Below are 21,047 nucleotides of genomic sequence, written 5' to 3'. Positions count from 1 at the left end.
CTTTTACCACCAAGCAGTATGGTCAGGAGCCTGGGCTTTAGGGAAAGACGAGCCTCGATTCAGAATCCAGAGACCCAGCACTAACTTGCTAAGTAACCTTGGGCAAATTACTTAATATCTCTGGGCCTCAGTCTCCTTATCTATAAAATAAGGAATAATAATATTGACATAGCAGAATTGATATGAGGATTGACTGAGATAATGCAAAGGAAGCTCTTAGTAGAATGCTTGGCACACAGCAAGCAGTCAATAAATATTAGCTATGATTATTGAAGGCCCAGAGGGGCAGGGAGCTGCTCAAGATCACAGAGCAATTCAGAGGCATAGCTGGGGTTAGACCAAGGACTCCTGCCTCCAGCTAAGGGCCCTTTCCTGTTCCACAGTTTTACTCTACCTTCCTGGGGAAAAGAGAAAGAAAAAAAACAAACAAACCCAGAGGGAACTGGAATACTTTGCTCACTGAATCAGTTAGAATGCAAGTAAAAGAAAACCTGGTGGCTTAAACCTTTTATTTCCTTAACAAGGAAGCCAGAGGAAGGGGGAGCCAGGGTTGCTCTGGTTATTCAACCATGTCTCTGATGACCCAGTCTTTTCCCATTCTAAGCCTTGAGAGAGATTCCTCTTGTGATCACAAAATGGGTGGTGTGGCATCTTATCATGTCCTGACAAGCAGGAAGAAAGGGCATGGGAACAAAAAGGATCTTTTCTCATGCCTCTCTCTTATCCAAGAGAGATTTCCAATAAGACTACCCCCATATATCTCACTGACCAAAGTAAAGTCACATGTCTACTCTTAGACTACTCACTGGCAAAGAGGAAGGCGTTTCCATGAAGGGCTCGGATCATCCTTGTGTCTGGGCACCTTGTTACTGGAAAGAGGAAAAGGAGAATGGCTGTGGGGAGGCAACCAACTGTGTGTGCCATACTTGCCCTCTGTCTCCTCCCTGAATTGGCTTCCCCTCTCAGCTCCACCTCTGCCAGGTGGTCTTCCCTTATTTCCACCCCTTTGTCCTGCAGACCCTCTTCTATCATGTAACTGAGCATTGCCCAGTTCAAGTCGCAGTCTACTTTGCCAAGCTCTCTCATCTTTTCATGTCCACATCTTGTCTCCCCAGCTAGTTTGTGAACATTGGGAGACTAATAGCAGCTGCTAATGAGTAAGTACCTATTGGGTGTCAGGCACTATTCTGGACACTTATGGTAGCTTGCTTCCAAATGGCTCCCAAAGATCCACACCTCCTGGTGTTCACACCCTTCTGTGTTCCTATCTCGCACTGTACCAAGATTAGTCTGTGTGACCAAAAGAATATGGTAAAAATAATGGTATGTCACTTCCAAGATTAGATTATAAAAGATACCATGGCTTTCATCTTGGTAGATTCTCTTTCTTGGATCATTCATTTAAAGTTAGCCACCATGTCATGAGCAGTCTTATGGAGAGGCTTGTGTCAAAGGGAACTGGAATTTTTGACCAACTTCCAGCAAAGAATGGAGGCCTGACAACAACCACAGAGGGAGCTTGGAAGTGCATCCTTCACCCCAGTCGAGCCTTCTGATGACTGCAACCCTGGCTGACACATGACTGCAACCTCATGTGACATCCTGAGCTGGAACCTCTCAACCAATTCTGAGTTCTTCTGTGAGATAATAAATATTTGTTGGCTTAAGCTGTTAAGTTTGGGGGTAATTTGTTACTCAGCAATAGTTAACTGCTATAGTGCTACATTATCTCATTAAATCCTTATAACAACTCTCTGAAGGGTAGGGTTTGTTTCTCCCATTTTTCAGATGAGAAAACCAAGGCTGAGATGAATGCAGTTGACATCCCACACCTGGAAAGTGACAGAGCTGGGATTTGTCCTCATGTCTATTGAATTCCAAAGCAGAGGGAACCTGATTCTCTTCTCTCAGCTGGAATGTCTCCAGTTCCAGGGTGAAGGTTGAGGAATTGGGGACAGGAGGAGATCTCTTTCTCTGACATATTTTTTTATCCCATTTCCCATTCCAATCACATTAGTTAGTAGCTACTACATCTATTATGTGTGTGTGATTCAGGGACAAGTTTATTAGAAAAAACACTGGAGTTTTAAGAGGAGGATACCTGGGCTCTTAAGCAAACTTGGACAAATTTCTGCACTTCTCTAGGCCTCAGTTTCTTTATTCACTATATGGGGACAATAGTCCTTGTTCTACATTTCTCACCAGGAAGCCATGAGGATCAGCAGGGACTTTGTAAAATGTAGTGCTGCGGTCATGGAAAGGCTCTCACAGTCTGCAGGGGAGGCAGCTCCACACAGTCACCTCTGTACAAGCAGCCAGTTCTCCCTCTGCTTTCCCACCCGCGTATAAGTTCAGGAGACAGAGAGAGAAATCGAGGACACCGACCCACTTCTTCATCTTCATCCCTCACCATGACCTCTCTCTTAGACCACACTGTAGCCCTGCTGAACTAGTGGAAAATTCCCAGGCTTGCCAGGAGCTCTCTGTGTGATGAGTTTTTATCTGTGTGGTTTCTTCTCCCTGGACACTGTTCCCAACTTCTCCACCTGGTATGTTCCTGCTCATCTTTCAAGACTCATCTTAGATGTCCCTACTCCTAGGATCCCACTCTTGACCTGGTTCAAAGCCTCCTACTTTTCCTCTTGATTAGGTACAAATCTCCTGCCTGAGCTCTTGGCCTCCCTTTTCTGTTCAAAGCCCCTGGTGCAGTCTTCCTAAAACGCAAATCTTGTCATGTCACTCCTTGCTTAAAATAACCGGTCAATTGAATAATCCATCAATCAATGCTTCAAGGGCTCCTCTTTGCCCTCAGGAAGACATCCAAAGCCTTCAGCTGGAACTCAAGGCTTGGCCCCACTGGCATTTCCAGCCTCAGCTCTCCTCTCTCTCCTGATGGCCCTGTACATGCAGTACATCCCAACCACATGGCTCTTGTACCATATCTCAGACACACCCAGCTCTCTTGTGCCTTACTGTCTTTGTTCATCCCATTGTTTCTCATGCCTATTTGCATCTTTTCAACCTGGGGATTTCCTGCCTCATCTTTAAGGCCAGCTCTGATTTAACCTTTTCTGGAAAGCCTTCCACGGTGGACACAGGAAGAATCCATGGCAGCCCCAGGAAGAATCCATGGCTTCCTCTTCTTCCCTCTCCTATATGACTACTCATTCTTTTGTTACTCTTTGTCAGCTTGTCTGCTTTTACTAGGAGTTTCCTGTACTGGATCCATGGCTATGTCCCCAGCAATGCCAGCACAGGGGCATAGAGCAGCCACATGTTTTGCTGGTTGGTTCGGTGTTTGAATAAATGAATGAATGAATGGTGAATGAATCCATCCTTGAACCATCACTTCTTGGCCAGCACCAGAACTGCTGTTTCCAAGGATTAGCCCATTTTATAGCAAAAGGGGAAGCAGAAGGAAGGGACTGCTCTAGAAGGGAGAAAGAAAATCAATAAAAATGTAAATCTGGTTGAGAAAAGCTGTCCCAGGCTGGCTGTGGGGAGAGATAAGACTGGGCCAGCTGAGCCCTGGCTGACAGTGGAAGAGAGATTAGGGGACAAGCAGAACTGCAGCCAGGGCAGGGCAGAGGGAGAGTGTCTCCCCTCAATGGTGCCTCCTCCCTCTGTCCTTACTGCCCACTCCCACCCCCATGTGCTCCTTTCAGGGAAAAGGGAAGGGGAAGCAAACTTACAAATATTGATCATTAGGTTCACTGCCTGTGAATGAGTATGTTATCATTATTTGGTCTTTACACCTTTTGAGAGACAGGAAATATGAATGATCAACCTCACTTTGCAGGTGAAGAAACTGAGAGGTAGAGAAGTTAAATCTTGTTCATGGTCACACCATGAGTCAGTGGCAGAGTCTAGATTTGAACCCAAATCTGATTGACTCTAAAACCCTGTTCTTTTTACTCCACTCCACAGGAGGTCTACAGCCAGGCTTCAAATGGTCCCCAACCTCTGAAATCAGGTGCACAATTGTGTACGTTTGTTTGCATTTTTAATAGAGAGTCTATATCTTTTCAGATTCCCTAATGTGGTTGCCACCCACTCCCATTGCTTATATGGTGCTGCATCCCTGGAGGTGGTGGCCTATGAGCTGGGTCTGGAAATTTGGGCAGGACTTCATGAAGTGGGATGAAGAGGCAGACGATGGAGTGGGAGTGTGAACAAGGCCAGCTGGGCAGAGGGAAGGGCACATGTAGGGGCTTGTTAGGGGGAAAGAATTCAACACATCTAAAGAATGGCAAGCGTACTGTGAGTTCTTGTTCCTTGCTTATTTGTGTTCCAATCCTAGCTCCTGGCTCCCAGCTCCTGAGGGGCACCTGCTTGCCCTGCAACTTCCCAGCATGGGTCTACAGCCCAAAGGAACTCCAGGCCCGGTGTCAGGATGTCCATCCTGTTTCCAGTCCTGTTCTCTGCTGGATTTTACCACCATAGAATCTAGTAGGAGACTTAATGCCTTCTCTTCCAACTCCCAGGGACAGGGTAAGAAAATGAGCCCACAGGTATAGTTGCTTGAGGCTTCCCATTGGCCAGAGGCCATGTCAGGGAAGAGGGCTGCCCCCTGGATTCCCTCAGTCCCTGGGAAGTTGCTGGCCCTTACCTGTTCCACCCCTGGCTCTTGGCCCCCACGTCTCTCTTGCAGTTACTCCTGGAGTCTCCTCACCCGGACCAGCCTGGATGATTGTAAGCTCAAGCACCTCGTCTTCTTTGAATCTCAGCTCAACCCAGAGGTGGACTCAGCGTGAAGCTAAGGCTGCTTGAGCATCACGGCCTCCACCCAGGCCGAGGGAGAGGCCTCTGCAATAGGTTCCTGTTGTCAAATTCTCAGGAGATTTCCAAAGGTAGACACTTTCACCACAGTGGATCAAGATTGCTAGTTTTTTTCCACTCCAACTTCCCTTGGGTTCCCGTTTCCCTTTATGTGAGGTGGTTGGCATGGGCATTTCTGGGATATGGCTAAGGGGAGGTAGAGTTGGGGGTCAATTTAATTTGGGTTCATTGGAATACATTTATGTGGTTCTCAGTCACCTCTGTGTATAGATAAATCATTGCCAGCTACCTCTGTACAGAGAATGGCTTCTAGGAATCTTCCTACCCACAGTCCCACTCATTTGGCATTGTGATAGCAAAGTGTCATATCCAGAGGTCATCTTGTGACATGAATGTGTTTTCTGCCACCTGACCCTGGAAGTATATGAATAATAGAGAAGAAACAGGTTTGAAATGTATAGAACTAGAAGAAAATATTTCCAGTCATTAGGGGGAAATTTTTGGAGGTGTACACAGCAGTTAGTAAAAAATCTTATGCTATTTTTCTGAACTGTGGGATGTATTTGTCTTGACTTCTTTTTTCATTCTAAGTAAATATTCACCTTCTTATCTAATTTTGTGTTCCTTTTCTTAAAGAGGACCCCCCAAGTGTCAGTGCCCAAGTGACACTGCATAAGCATCAGTTTCCACAAAATCTAGATCTAATCCTGGCTCCAGCATTTACTTTGTGTGATCTTGGGCAAGTTGCTCCTCATTTTTGAACCATTTCCTCTTCTGTAAAATGTGAATGACAATTGGACAGGTGAGGACTTGGAAAGCCTTGTGACCTCATTCCATTTCTGAAACCATTACTAGAGGAAGTAGCCCAGCCAAACGAAAATTAGACCAGAATACACAGGTAGGGGGAGATGTAATATACGAGAAATGACGGTGAGCAATGAATCCAGTAAAACTTAAATCTAAGTAACTGGAAATAATGTGGTTGTTGCAAACTGTAATGCAGTTTGTAAGAAAGGATTTTTGTAATAGAAGAGACATTGTGCAAGAACAAATTTAATAATAAGCTATATCTATAATTCCAGATTATTTCTGCAAAACCCGGGAAACAAGAGGGAAGGAGGAGGAATGTGAACATACAAACAGCCTCATCTTGTTGGAAGAGACTCTGAAATTTTTGGCACTGTTACATATAGGCTCAGATATTTGTTAAACACTTAAAGGTAATAACCAGGAGACTAAAATGGGAATTAGAACGTTTGTACCTCCCTATTATTTCACACGGGATAGCGTCAAAGCCCTCCCACTGAGAGCTGCACATAGGGCCAGAGCAAAGTGTGCTGCCCAAACCCCCAGCTTCTCCCCTGGCCCCCAGCACAGTGCTGGGCACGGGTTTGGGAAGCTCCTGCTGATGACTTCCTGTCTCTTGCCTGCTAAGCAACCAGATTGTCTATGGGTGGCAAGAGAATGGGCTGGGAGGAGATTGGGAAACTCTCTTCCCTTCCCAGGGAGATAATCGGGCCAGAAAGACTAGCCATAAAGCAAGACAAGGTAAGACAAGACGTGACACCGATAAGGGCCTGTTTGTTCAGACCCAAGCGTCCTGTAGACCCACGTATTACACAGAGCCAGGCATTACTGCTCCCAGACCACAGGTCTGGGCATCACAGAGAACAGGTTCTTACGTCAACCCAGGCATCACAGAGAACCAGAGGTTATCCCAAAGTGTGGGTGTCACAGAACCAGACATTGTCTACACAACCCCAGGTGACACAGAATCAGGCACCTGGGAGGAAATGGTGAAATTAGAATTCTAGTCACAAAAATCACAGTGGCTTTGGTGGGCCCAGGTGAGAGTGTGAAATCTTGGCAATGCATGGGTGCAAGTGAGTCTATGCTAAGTGTGTTTGGTTTTTGAAATTAGAAAATGCCCAAGTGAAGGGGCCTGGGTCCTCCTCGCCACCAGGCAGAGAATAGGCCTCACCCAGACTCTGGCTGCCTGATGGCAAGGACTGGGATTTCCTGAGTCCAGAGAGTGAGTCTCCCTGTACAGCCAAGGCCCCTGCGGACCTCACACCAGGTTTCCTGAAGGCCCTGCCCAGCCTGGGTGTCCTGAGTGTGACCAGTTCCCTCCGCGTTGGGTTTCCCCAACGCTCAGGGCTCTGCCTCCAGGGGGCGCCAAACGGACACTTCTCGACAGAGGCTGCACTGGCCCCACTTCCAGGCTGAGTGGGGCTGGAGAGGAGACCTGAGTCTGTCCAGGCCACGCAGATGGTCACAGCTGGGAGGGGCCTGAAAGCTGACAAGTGCGTTTCCACCTGACAGAGATGGAGGCTGGGGCTCAGAGAGGGTGATCCAGGTGAGCAGCAGAGCAGGGCCAGGACCCAGTATGTGGGGCAGCCTGGACTACTGCTGTCCATTTCTCGATCCTAGGGCCCTGGGGGAAAGATATGCAGTCCTTCCACCCAGGAAACCCTGGTTTCAGGACAGCCTGTGTGGCTGGAGGAGAGAGGGGGAAGACCCTCATACTTCAGAAGTAGCCAGCACAACAAACCCCCAAGTAACTCTTTGGTTCAGATGAGCAAATGCCCAGAAAGGGTCAGTGGCTTGCTTGCAGCCACACAGAAAGTTAGTGGAGGACTCATAATTGGAAAACAGGGCTCCCAACACCCAATCTCAGGCAAGGGGCCCAGAGGAGGTACTCATCGTGGCTGCCACTCTTGGCCAGGGTGGGGCCCTGGGGCAGCTCACACTCTGGATTCCTCAGGCTCCTTCTTTGCCCCTGATGCTAACAGCTGCTGCTGTAAGCCAGGGTTGGGTATGGTCTCCTTGGCCCCCTCCTCTTTGACCTGCTGCCTTAGGATGGCCAAAATCAAGGCGAAGCAGGCCAGGGAGCCTGTTTTGAAGAAGAACTGGAGGCCGATGAACCTGGGAAAGAGCAAGGGACCCTTGAACTGAGGACCCCACTGTTCAGGACTTGGATGTGTTGGGCTGGAAGTAGAGTGGGTTCAGCAATCATCACCCATTATGCAGTTGGAGGCACTGAGGCCTTGTTGGGGAGACGCCTCTAGCCTCAGGCAGTGGACCCTGTCACCATGGCCATGGCTGGGGAAACAGGGGACACCCTGGAGTTGACTCCCATGGGGATCCTTCCTTGGAAGAGGGGAAAGTCTCCATAAAGGGAGCCCTAGGTTGAGGGCAGAAACCTGGGCATCCTCCCTGCGCTGTCCTGACTCCCTTGTGGCCTGGGCTGGCCCTGCCTCTCTCTGCGCCTCTCTAAGGGCTCAGGGGGCCTGACAGTTGCAACTCTGGGTCATATCACCTGCCACAAGAAAAAGAGGATTCCCTCTCCTGTTTGTCTAATTCACCAAGGCTCTTCTTTGACTTTCCCTCCTCTAGGAAGCCCTCCTGGAACCATGTACTCCTCAGAGCCGGATGTGAACAGCCCTCTACTCCCAGTTCTGCTAGTAAGTCCCTCCCCGCAACTGCCCATCCATCCCAGGGCCAGCAGCCTCTCTGCCTTCAGGTTCCTTTAGGCTCCCCATTGTACAGATGGGAAGACTGAGTCCCCAAAAAGGCAGATCTCACAATGAGGGAGACAAAGCTGGGCCTGGATCCTAGGCTTCCTATGCCCTAGATAGAGCCATCTTCCTATCCCACCCCAACTCCCTGTCTTTCTCACAACCAGGCTGCTCCCCTGATTCTCCCCTCACCTAGCTAGCATGGACTGGTCAGGCCAAGCTTTGCCAGTTATCAGCTGTGTGACTTTGGGCCACTTACTTAAATCTCACTTTCCTCCTCTGTCCAAGTGGGAGACAATGTCTAGCTCTCAGGACTGGTGAGCTCAGCACTGGATAGAGTACCTGTCACACTGCAGGTGGATGTCAGTGGACCTCCCCTCCCTGCTGGGGGCCTGCTTGGGACCCCAAGAGTGTTTCCAGAAGCCTTCCCATTGCCCCCTGGCAGCCCCCACCCCAGATCTCACCGGTTTCGAAGCAGGTTGTGGTCATAGTAGCGGCAGACGGCCCGACGCCCACAGCTCTGGGCCCAGTACACACAGGTGGTGTCGATGGCACTGCCGTGGATCACAGGGCTGGGCATCCAGGCTGGAGGAGGAGGTGCTCAGGGGACAAGAGAGCCTGGCATCCCTGTAGCCCCCCCCCCCCCCCCCCGGCATATATAACCCTTCAGGGCTCTGAGCCACTGGGGGCCTCTTGGCTCATTAAGTCTTCAGCCTTCAAGCCCACCCCTTACCCTGGTATTGGATGCTGTCTCCCTGATGGGCTGTTTAACTGCTTGCACACCCACCTCTAGGGTACCTAGGTCAGATCTGGGGCCCTGCGGGCCAGCGAACCCTAAGGTCAGGGACTGGGTCCCCACTCATCCCTGTGCCCCCGAGACTTGGCACAGGACGGGTATCTGGACCAGTGGTCCCCAGCACATTCTTTACCCAAAACTCTCAGGAGCATGAACTGGATCCCCACAGCCAGAGTCTTGTCTTCTTTCTTCACTCCCCTAGCAAGCAGGGATAGGGCAGCATGAGGACTGAGAGGTTCCAGCCTTCTAGAGGCTCTTACCACCCCCTTCTCTCCCACCACCCAGCACCAGCCTGCCCCCAGTCTGAGGTCCTTGGGTGGCGGGGCTCAGGACCCATACTCCCTTCAACCTGCAGAGCCGGGTCCCTGCTACACCCACTGACCATCAGGGCCCTGTGTTGACCTCCCTGTGTTCCTGGTCACAGACACCCCTCCTTCCCCACCACCTGGTCCCACCAAATTCTCCCCTTCCTCCTACACTTGGCAAAACCTGAAGCTGGGCAGCCAGGCAGGCCATTAAACTTCCCTGATCACTGTGATGCCTCTGCCTGGGGGGCCCTGGCAACCGCTGGCTCCTCTTCCTGAGTAATCCCAGTGGCTGGCATTTGTGGAGTGCTTACTATGGCTGTTATTCTGTACTGCACCCACCATGTGGTAGGTATAGCATTAGGCCCATTTTACAGATAAAGAGACTGACAGATATTTACACAGGTTGAGTGACTTGGCCAAGACCCCATAGCTGATGGGTGTCAAGGGTTGGAATTTGTGCAGCACACTGCCTACGTTAACTCCCCCTAATCAGGCTGTCTGCTAGGGCATCTGATTCCTCTATTTTGCTCTTGCGGCCAGCCTGTTTTATGGATCTACATGCCTTCTAGTGTTGTAAGGGGCTCCATCCCCCTTCTAATTTTCTAGAAAACAGATGGGGAATAAAACAATCCCAGCATAATGAAATTTGGATTTATCTTGCTCTGAGGTCCTCTTATTCCAGCCCCTACCCCAAGAGATGCTATTTTGGCCTCAGATGACAATTTGTCAGTCCCAGCAGGCACCCTCAGGACAACGGCCAGAAAGATATTGGACCAAAAGGCAGTGCTCAGCACAGGCTGGGTCTACAGTGGGCACGTAATAAGGGACTGTTGACTTGAAGTCGCAGCGTCATGGACCACAATGATGGGGTTTGGATTTCTAGATGCCCCACCTATGAGCTGCTCACTGCAGGTAGGGTGGGGCGGAGAGTCAGGTGACACTCCCCTGCTTCCTCCTCACCGGGACTGGAGGCCACGGCAGGGACTTAGGTGTGGCCTCTCCTCCTCTGGGGAAAGTAGGAGTCTGGGCTCTGGGCTTTGGCATCAAAACTATTCCACTCAACACTTGCTACATGACCTGGGGTTAGCTCCTGAATTTCTCTGAGCCTCCGTTTTCGTATCTGTAAGATGGGGAGAACACTTCATCTCGGCAGGTTGCCATGAGGATGAAGACAGAACCGTGAGGGCCTGGTCTGCTGTGGGGGCCCGGGACACCTCCTTCTTGGAACACCTCCCTCAGTATTCCTTATCCTGCCTGTGGCTGAGAACCTCTTGGTGTCCAGCACGCCCCTGACTTCACCTTAGGATGAGCATGAAGGAGGGTGTGTGGGTGACGCTCGCCAGCGCCGCACCCAGGCTGACCAGGATCATGAAGGGCAGCACCAGGTGGCTGCAGGCGGAGTCGCAGGAGCCCGCTGGCACAGGGCCGCCCCCCGCCACGCAGCTGCAGTTGGTGTAGAAGACCTAGGGTGGGGAGGAGGGAAGGAGAGCCTTCAGGAACCCCTACGGACAAGCAGCTGGCCAAGGGCCTGAGGCCCCAGAGGGCTTATGGGACACCCACGGACACCCACGAACCGGGCAGAGCTGGCTGGACACTGGGATTCCTGACCCCTTGGCTGAGTCAGGATGGCTTGAGCAGCCCGACAGGTCCCTGGACACAGGCTCTCTGCACACAAATGGGCTGAGCCCAGGCTGAGGCTGTGGGGAGAGGGGGATGTGGAGACGACAACAGGGAGAGGGAACTAGAAGAGTGTTACCCCCTACACAGCACACACACTCATACACACTCACACACACACACTCACATACACATACATACACACACTCTCACACACATACATACACTCACATGTACTGTCACACATACTCACACTCACACCCCACACACACATTCATGCACTTACATACTCACACACACTCACATACCACATACACGCACTCATTCTTTGGAGGAATTCAGATTTTCCAGTTCAGTGTTCCCCCTTTCCCCTTTATTGAGGTCTTCCAGGGCACTGGATTCTAGAGTGGATTCTCAAGGAGAGATTCACGCACAGGATGCAGAGAGGCAGATAGTACAGTGGAAGTCTTGGTTCAGCAGGTAAGGGAGGGGCAAGGAAGGCTTCATCAAAGAGGGGTGTTGGATTTGGGTCTTGAGGAATGAATAGGAGTTCACCAAGAAGAAAATCGGAATGAGTAGAGGGAGAGCCAAATGTAAAATCACGGTGGCATGAAAGAAGCCAGCAAATCTTTCCTTCTGCTGGAAGCAGAGTGCATGCAAGAGAGGACAGAGGGGAGGCCCCTGGGGGGTGTGCTGGGGCCATGCTGTGAAGAGCCTTGGACATGGAAGAGAACCTGACTGTGTCTCCGGAAGCAGTGTGGACTAGGTGCCCTGTCAGTCATCCTGCTGACAACAATTTAAAATGTTGGATAAAATATTGAAAACAATGTCCTGAAAGCATCCGTGAGCTGGCAGAAAGGAAAAAGTACTCCAGTTCTGTACTCAGTGAGGCAAACCCAGAGAAGCAAGCACCGTCCTGAAACACGCTTTGGCCGCCAGGTGTTTGCAAAACCTTGTACGATGGAGCACAGCTTTCTGAGGTTTGGGGGCTACAGGGATATGGGGGCTACACATCCTAGCCCTCCCTCCTGCCAGGTGAAAAGTCTAACAGGAGACGTCCAGAAAACCGGGACCCCACCAAAGGCTGAAGAATGAGGGAAAGCTTTCTAAAGTGCAAGGAAATGTCCTCAGGCTGATGTTGGTGTGTGTTCCATTGCGGCCCTCATTCCAACCCTCCAGGTGGCCTGGAAAACCCCCAGATTCTCTCAGAATTGGTCTAGACCACCAGTGCCCTCAGGCGCCTGATCGGAGCAAAGCTGAGCCAGGAAGACCTGGCTTTTCCTTTCTGCCCCATAGATCAGAATTTCCCACCCAGTGTGCCCCAGAGACCCTCAAACTCAGCTGAGAGACGGGTGTGCAGGGATCCCATCAGCCCTCAGGGTGACCTGGCGAGCTCCGGGCAGCTGGCACCCTCTGGACCTTTCACCTCCTGCTTTGGCAGTTTTAGATTCTTCCCAATGTGAAAAGGGCTGGGAAGCCCTGAGGTGATACTGGAAGCCTGGGAAAGATTTTAAGCTCCGGAGAGACAAGACCTGACAGCACAAAACCTGCTCTGGCCAACGCAAGAGGGTGGACCTGATAGGGGAGGCTGGTGAGGAGACAGGAGGGAGGGGGAGGGGGATGGAGAAAAGGGTTTTGAGTTGAGAGATATTTAGAGGGTGGAATTAGGGCGAGGTGAGCGAGAAAGAGAGGGAGAGAGACAGAGAGGAGATTGGAGACCTAGGATTGCAGCTTGGGTGATGGGCGCTCCCTCCATTGCATGACAAGCCTATGCTGCCATATGCGCGTGCCCCCCCCAGGGCACACACTGCTCGGACCTTCAATGGGCTGAGCAATCCACTGGGCTGGAGATACAATAAAGGGACAGGTAAGTGGAGAAATATGCTAAGGCCAGGATACTGGAAGAAAACAATCCTGTTCTTTTTCTGGAGGCAGAAGGTTGCTGGGAGGGGTGAAAAAGCTAGAGGCCTTTCTCTTGGGGTTTTCCCAGGCCTTCATTCATATCCATCTAATTCCATGGCAGGAAGTTCTTCTTATGAATGACTTTAATCTCTCCAGTTGCCTCTGATTCTCACTCCCTAGGGCTCCACCCCCTGAGCCCTAGATGTAGCCAGCCATCCACATCTCCCATCTTTCCCCGAGTCCTTTACTCATTCATAAATGGTTACTGAGCACAGCTGTGCTGGACACTGACTGATCCATCCTGGGCTGAGGAGCTCAGGCCTGAGGAGGCAGGTTCACCAAGAGACAATTCCAGGCCAGGGTGACAGTGCCTGAGTGCTGACCAGGACTCAGCTATACCCTCCGCCAAACACTACATCCAACACAATCTCTGAGGATGCTCTGGAGAGGGGGCCGGGCTCAGAGGCCAGAGCCCTCTGCCCTAGTCCCAGCTCTGGCATTAAAACTTTGGGCAATGCCTGGTCCTTTCCTGGGCCTCCATTTCCCATCTGTATAATGGGCATAATAGAAGTGTGTATTACTGCATGCTTAAAAGTTCTCAGGTACTGTGCTAAGTGCTTTTCATGGATTATGTCCTGTGGTTCTTCACATGATGAGTTTGGGTAAAGCATTTATCACAGTGCCTGCTATATAGTAGGTACTCAATACTATCACCTCTGTTTCACAGACCAGGAAACTGAGGCATAGATTAAATAATTTGCCTAAGGTAACAGAGCCAGTTAGAGGCAGAACAGCGAATTGAACCAGGTGGCCTGGCCTCAGTGCTCACAGGCCCTTATCCATAGGAGTTCACTATTGCCGCAGGGATCCTGCCCCAGCCGCCAGGGTCTGGGATCCTCTGGAAGGGTCTTAGGGAGATCAGACCGGGTCAGGACAGTGAGTGCTAGGAGGCTCGAAAGCCTGGACTGCAATTATTCCAAATGCAAACAGTTTACAGAGCTCAGGTGGCACCTGGCTGGCCTCTGAAACATCATCAACCAGGTGCTCTACTCTGCACCAACCCGTGGGGCCCAGGTCTCTCCCTGCAGGAGCCTTGGGCTTAGATGCTGATGCCCAGCAGGACACAGCGGCAGGGGTTCCGCGTGATGGAGGCGGGGGACTCTGGAGAGAGGGAAGTGGTGTTGTAATAACCAGCCTGACACCATACCCTTCCCCGCCACACACACATGCTTTATTCCAGCCTGGGGGACCTCAGGAAGGTGGGTACTGTCCCCACTTGTCCTTTGGGGGCGATGAGGAGAAAGGGGAGGAGGAATCAGCTGGTGTTGGTGGTCTTTCTTAGGCTCACCTAGAATGCACTGCTGCTAGTTGTGCTGCCCTCTGATCCCGTTCCCCCTGCCACCTCCCCCACCCCAGGGAATTCCTTGAGAGCAGGGCCCTTTGGCTCTGGGTCTGTCCTTAGACTCCTGCACAGGGCCTAGCACAAAGGAGGGGCTCCATGAAGGTTTGTTGACTGACTGACCGACTGACTGAATGGGCCCATTGTTCCAGCCTCCCCACTGGTCTCCCTGTCTCCTGGCCTGCATTCTGTTCACCTTCTTCCTCACTATGGCCTCAAATGTAATCAAACACAGATCTGACCCTGTCACTCCCCTGCTAAAGACCCATCCAAGTCTCCCCATTGCTCTCCACATAAAGTCCCCATTCGTGGCCGGGCATTCAAGGCCCTTCCTTGTCTGGGCCTTGCTTTCCCTCCATAAACCCTTATACTTCTGCTCCAATAAGTTATTTGCAGTTTCTTGAAACATTGCATTTGTGTGTGTGTCTGTGTGTATGTGTGTCTGTGTGTGTGTGTGTGTGTGTGTGTGTGTGTGTGTGTGTGCACGCCATGTGATATGCCCTCCCAGCCTGGAAAGTCCTTCCTAGTTTGCCTGCTCACCCTTGAAGATCCAGTACAAATGCCATGTCCCTTGAAGCCTTTTGGGACCCTCCCAGGTGGGATGTATCTCCTTCCATTCTTGTCTGTACGTGTGGGGACACCTCTCCTGTCCATCGCCACCCCTGGAGTTCCTGAGTTACTTCCTTCTGCACCTCCCCTGCGCGGAGAGCTGGGGCCAGATCTGGTTCACCGCTGTGCTCTGGGCCCTGGCACACGGCTGAGCCCAGGCTGGCAATGAAAGCTTATTGAAAGAATAGTGTTCTACATCTGCCAACAGAAGGAGACAGATGACAGAGAGAAGAGCCAGAGAGTGAGAACATTGTGAGGTGGAGGGTGGGACAGGCACATGGAGATGGGGAGAACAGAGCCCGTGGGAGGCAGAGGGAGCAGCCGGAGGCCTGACCCACCTGGCTTTTGTCCGGAGCCTCCTGGACGACCCGGCCTGTGCAGCCAGCTTGGCAGGGTGTGAGGTACTCCACACGAGCGCTGGAGTCGCAGACAGGGTTAAAGTCATCTGGTGGGCAGGAGCAGGGCTCCATGCAGCCTGGAAATAGCTCCAGCCCAGGCTGGGCGCTGGTGGGAGAGAAGGCCGGCATGGTTGGCCTGGCGCTCGCTCCCTCAGGCCATGAGCCAGGGCTACCTCCGCCCTGCCATCTCCCCTGAGAGCCATGGTCAGAGACTTCAGCTCCACACAGTTTTCACTGTCAGAGCTGCTCCGTGACAGGTAGTGGCGGCGGGCCCCTTGCAATGGAAGCTGCGAGTGGCCTCCAATGGGAATTGGGGAGCAGAGTGTGGACCAGAGGCTCTGAGGCCCCCCCCCAGCCCCAAGATCCTACAAGTCTTTGAGCCGTTTCTGTAAGCATCTCTGTTCCTCAGTGACCCTTTTTTTAGGGAACATAAGGTAAATGCTTCTCAGAATTTAGTCTCAGACGAAAAGTGCCTTTATCTCGATGAGCTGGGTTGCTTCCTTCTCTGAGGAAATTAGAACTATATGTGTGGGGCCCAGTTAGGGTACCTGAGTAGCTGTGGTATCTCTGACCTGTTCCTGCCTCTCTCTGGCCTCGGTTTCTCTGTCAGCTCTGCGGGTTCCCCCTCCCCATCGCCATCCAGCAGTCTCATGACCTCTCTCTCACTCTCACTACCCTGTTCACTGTCCAGGGCATGTCTTAGGCCCATCAGACACCTTTCTGGGGACCTGCCCTCAAGTCCCAGGAGCGACCCCACTCTAGTCGGACCAGGGCCAGGGGTACCCAGGGGCAGGAAATCAGAAGAGAGGTGACTCCACCTCTCTGAGCCTTGCTATCCTCATCCGTGAAATGGGGATAATGGGAGGACCCATCCCGGAGATCCTGTGAGGGTTCAGTAACAAGGAATTTGGGAGGAGCTCGGCGTGTGGGAGACCCTCAGCTCTCGGCAGTTGTCGGTACCATTAGTTGCGCTGGAGTATGAGAAATTCTCAATTTGTTCAGTTGGTCCCCAAAGGCTTCTTCAATGAGTTAGAACCCAAAGCTCAGTGAGTAAATTGCAAGAAGATAGATGAGAACCTGGGTGAGATGAGATGTCAGGGTGAAGGTGAGAGGCTTCAGAAGAGACAAATGGTGCATGTGAGGTAGGCTGACTTTTTCCCATTTGCTTTTTTTAAAAAATTGTGGTAAAATATTCATTTCCTTTTTACTCTAAAAATCATGAAAAGGCCTTGGCTCCCTCCTCAGACCAGGGGCTTCATAAGCTTCACCTCCGTGCCTAGAACAAGGCTCTGCAGACAGAAAGACCTGCCCTGGACCTTTGGGAAAAGGAGGAGGGACAAGGAAGGAGGGGACAGGGAAGGGAGATGGGGAAGAAGTCGGCGAGGTGGGACCTGGGACAGAGGGGGCAAGGGCTGAGCATTTCAGGGCCAAGCACCCCCTCCACCCCCACAACCACACAGAAGGAGCCCCAGGTGTGGAAAGTTGGCACCTGGGTGGAGGGAGGAGATGCCGAGGGAGAGGAGGGAACAGAGCAAGTTGGGGGATTCTAGCTGGGTGTTGAGCCAACCTAAGCCAGGAGAAATGAAATCATTCTGGAGAAGAGGCAGCAAAGGAACTTCCAACATTCTCTCCAAGACGGTTCCCAAGGGGAGAGGGTCTGTGTCTATGGGGGACTGTGTCAGGGGGAGAAGGGAGCTAGGCATCCGAGGCTTTCCTCCTGGAGGGCAGAGGCAGGTGCTGCCCCACAGATACGGAAAAAGGACTCTAGATTTTAGGGTCACGGAACAACAGAATTTTAGCTCCCAAGCCCTCTAAGGACCAAGAATCTCTGAGATCTCCAAGCCAACCTCTTCCCAGGGCATAAGTCCCCTCCGCAGCTCTCCCGATAGGGACCTCCTTACTTGTGCCATCCACACAAGTGGCCGTGCCCTGCCTCAGCCTCCACCCCTCCCCAGGCCTGAGCTGTTGTGCCCATGAAGTTCCATCCCTACCTAGTGGTGCCTGACACCTTCACTGGAGCCTACGGGAGAGAAGTCCCACGGCTCACAACTGAGCCACGCGGGGAGAGGAGGAGAGATTTGAGGTGGGAGGTGCCCCACCGCCTTGGTCTTATCAGGGCCACCCCCTCCCGTGTCCCTGGCACCCCCCTCCAGCTTAGGCTCACAGGCTCCGGCACATACTCACCCAGGCTGGTGGTTGACGCCTGCAATCTGGTGGGTAGAGCAGCCCATGAAGAAGAGGGGCATGCTGAGAAGCAGGCAGAACAGCGACCCCAGCAGGCAAAGGGTGCCGCAATGCATGGGGCCCAGGCGGAGCCGCTTGACCAGGATGCCCCCGACCACGATGCCCACGATGGCCAGCGGGATGGTGAGGCAGCCTATGAGCAGGTTGGCATAGGATGCCGTGACGGAGAACTGGCGCTCCAGGAACTTGGGCAGGAAGGTGGCCATGCCCGCCACCATGGACGACACACACACCTGGGACAGGACCACCAGCAGGAAGATGGGGTGGCGCAGGGTCCGCAGCAGCACCCTGGGGAAGACTGTTGGGGCGAGTGGGGAGAAGGTCAGAGTGGGCCGACCATGCCACGCGTTTCCGCCCCACCCTGCCCTGTTCAAACTGGTCCATTTCTTCCATCCCATCTCGTTCCATTTAATTCTATTGCATTCAGTTCCATCCCATTACATTTGACTCCTTTCCATTTAATTCTACTGCACCTGTGAAATTCGGGTGCCTTCCATTCCATTGAGCTAGACTGCGTTTTATTCAATTGCATTTCTTTCCTTTCAATTCTACTCAAAACGCGATGCCATGTAGTTCCCTTCTATACTATCCGATTTGATTCTATCGTATAGCACTGTACCTAACATACTACAGATTTTACTCATTTAGCCATTTTATTGTCACCCCCACCAGAATGGAAGCTTCATTAGAGCAGGGATCATTATCTGCTATGTCAATTGCTGAATCTCCAGAGCCCAGGGTATAGTAGGCACTCAATAAATACTTATGGAATGAATGAGAGAATGAATGAATGGACATACAGACTGATAGGTGGTCAAATAGCAAAATGTTGGACCAGAATCTAAAACTTCCAGAAAAGGTGAAAGCTGAGCAGGCTGGGGCCTGGGCAGCTTCCTGGAGATAGGACAGAGGTAGTGATACTGAGCAGGGCCCTGTGGGCCTCCTGGGCACGAAGCCTTTCTGTGTCCCCTGTTTCTTTGATTTTAGGAAACAGCCTTCATGCAGCCTCCATGACCTTCCCTGAGTTCCAATGGGCAGGTTCAAGCAGTTGTTAATTAGGGAAGGGAGGGGATGCACGAGACCTAGGGGAAACAGGCAAGAGCAGCCTTGGGGCAGGTCCTGTTTCCCCAGCAACAATACACACAACAATGTCTTTGAGCTATTTTGCAGATGTTGAAACCCCCTCCAGCTGGGAGAAGTTAATGGTTAACGATGGTGTGCTGCCCACAAGCATGTAGACCCCAGACCAGCTGGACTTGAAGGTTGATGAGGCTGACTCCTCCTTACCTCACCACCAGCCCATCAGAAGAATGCAGGACTAACTCTTACTGCCTTGATCCTAATCACATACCCCTGACCACGAGCCCTGACTATAAGACCTCTCCCTCTTCCCCAGGGAGGGGGGCATAGTTCTTAAGGTGCTAACCACTGTGTTCCCCCTTTGCCTGGCAAAGTAATAAAACTATTCCTTTCTGCGCCTCCAAAGCTCTGTCTCCATAATATTTCTATTTGGTATCGGTGAAAAGAGGCTGGGTTTTTTTCAGGAACAGCAGGGCCTGAAGAATGAGAGGATCTGGAGAGGTAGAGGGGAAGGAATTCCTATATGGGCACAGCCAGGACAAAAGCATAGAGATGAGAGCAGAAGAGATGGCTCTGGCTTTGGAGCCCTTCCGTCTCCTGCTGCTTCCTAAACCAGTGCCTGTGTCCAGGTTTCCCTTGTTGTAAGTCTGCTAAGCTGAAGGGCACATGACCTTGGGTCCGTCCTGAACTCTGGGTTTCAGGGCCTTCATCAACAGGGACAGCAGTGATGGCCAAGAAGGCTAACAACACTAAGAGCAAAAGAGGAAGACAGGTTTCTGCCCTCAGGAGGCGAGATGAGGTTAGACAGAAGGTGTGAGGGAGAGAGGAGAATAGGCCTTTCTAAGAAGAGGCATCAGAGGAGCTTTAAACCACTCGCCAGTCTGGGCTAGTGGGGAGAGATGGATGGGCTCCTCTAGGCTGAGCTGGGCAGGGTAGTGAGAGGTCCCTTCTGCTCCTGCAGCAGCAGGACCAGGGCCTCTATCATGGGAAATTTCTGTTTGACCTCAGAGCACGGCCAGAGCCAAGCCAGCTGGATCCCTTACCCCCCTGGGCTTGGCCAAGAACTATTTCCTTAGGCGCCAGAAAATAAAAACAAAGAGTCCAGGCAGGGTGGGTGGGAGCTGGGGCTGTGGAACTCCCCCTTCTTCATGTTCTAGGCCTGCCTCCTGTCCCTAGTCCCTTGCCACACACGTAGTGCACTTAGCTGGCACTTGGACTGGAGCGGGGTGGGGGGCGGAAGGGGGATGACCCCAGGCCTTCATCACAGCGAGCTGCTCCAGCTTCTCTCCCTCCTTGAGCTGCCCTGGCCAGGAGTAGCCTGGGCTCGGCCCAAGCTGTACAGGAGATCTCATTGTACAGGTGGGGCCAAGAGAGGAGCAGGGACTTGCTCAAGTTCGCCTAGGAAGGTCTGGGCCAGGCCAGGAAATGCTGGGAGTTTCTTGACTCCTGGTGTAAGGGTTGTCCCCTCGTCTACCCCCAAGCCCCCACCCCATCCTGCATTCCCGTGCCTCTGACTGCCTGACCCAGAGGGCCCCATCTCAGGAGGGTTTCCATCTCACTGCCCCGTGCTCTTCACTGCAGTGCACGTTGTCCCCATTCTCTATCTCTCTGCAGCATTTGCAACCTGTCCCTAGAAGAGATGGAAAATTCCTGGAGGGCAGGGCTATGCCTTTCGTTTAGATAAGGATGTCTGAAGGGGAACTCCAGGGCTGTCTCTAGGTCAGAGACTTTCTTCTTCACTAGAAAGGGGCTTCCCTTAGCTCAGCAAAATGTCTCCTCCCATCAGACAAACCAGGGCCTCTCTCCACTTAGAGACTATGTCTCCCTTATCAGACAGGGGCCTCCTCCAGCACAGAAGCCACGTCTCCGCCATTGGAAAAGGCAAGTTCTCCCTCCATTCAAGGACGATGCATCCTCCATCAGACAGGGACTTATGTCTCTCCCATCAGACAGGGCCTCTCCCAGATCAGGGACTATGTCTCCCCCATCAGGTAGACCTCTCTTAGCTCAGAGACTGTCTGCCCCTAAGAGTTTAGGACTCCTCCAGTTGAAGGAGCACCCCCACCGCCACCCCCCGCCCGGTCCCAGGTGGTCACGGCCAAGCCTTAGGATCAGACGGGTCCCTCTGCAGGGCTTAGGCTGGCCCTGCTTTGGTCTCCCCTGGCATCACGTAGGAGCTGAAACCATCAGAGATAATCTGGCCCAGGACACTGGCTCCAGGATCCAGTTTCAGCACCTGGCCCCAGCTTTCCTCTGGGCTGAAGCCAAAGCAGTGATTAATAAGCTCTTCCGTGGAGTAGCATATGGGGGCCTTTCAGCAGCTGGGGGTGATCTAAGGCTAGGGAGTCTACGACCCTGCACTCAGGCACAGCCTCATGGGTTCCAGGCCCTCCTTTC

At 52.1% G+C, this 21,047-nt stretch overlaps 1 protein-coding gene across 7 annotated transcripts in view; it reads right to left on the bottom strand.

Moving 5' to 3' along the window:
* Window positions 1-21,047, bottom strand: part of SLCO2B1 (solute carrier organic anion transporter family member 2B1) — an 83,573-nt gene that overhangs the window by 25,841 nt on the left and 36,685 nt on the right. For 5 of the 7 annotated variants that reach the window (XM_057748490.1, XM_057748494.1, XM_057748493.1 and 2 more), the window contains 6 exons: window positions 17,511-17,868; window positions 15,267-15,432; window positions 10,701-10,864; window positions 9,227-9,291; window positions 8,762-8,882; window positions 5,820-7,704 (listed from right to left, as the gene is read on the bottom strand). In XM_057748490.1, coding sequence (XP_057604473.1) covers window positions 7,524-7,704; window positions 8,762-8,882; window positions 9,227-9,291; window positions 10,701-10,864; window positions 15,267-15,432; window positions 17,511-17,868 — 1,055 coding nt within the window. In that variant the 3' untranslated portion in view covers window positions 5,820-7,523. Of the gene's footprint in view, window positions 1-5,819; window positions 7,705-8,761; window positions 8,883-9,226; window positions 9,292-10,700; window positions 10,865-15,266; window positions 15,433-17,510; window positions 17,869-21,047 lie in introns of those variants that run through there. The other 2 variants (XM_057748492.1, XM_057748491.1) reach the window with 1 other exon arrangement.

This window comes from Hippopotamus amphibius, chromosome 9, assembly GCF_030028045.1.
Source record: "Hippopotamus amphibius kiboko isolate mHipAmp2 chromosome 9, mHipAmp2.hap2, whole genome shotgun sequence".
NCBI lineage: Eukaryota > Metazoa > Chordata > Mammalia > Artiodactyla > Hippopotamidae > Hippopotamus > Hippopotamus amphibius.
This window is presented reverse-complemented; position numbering and strand designations above follow the sequence as displayed.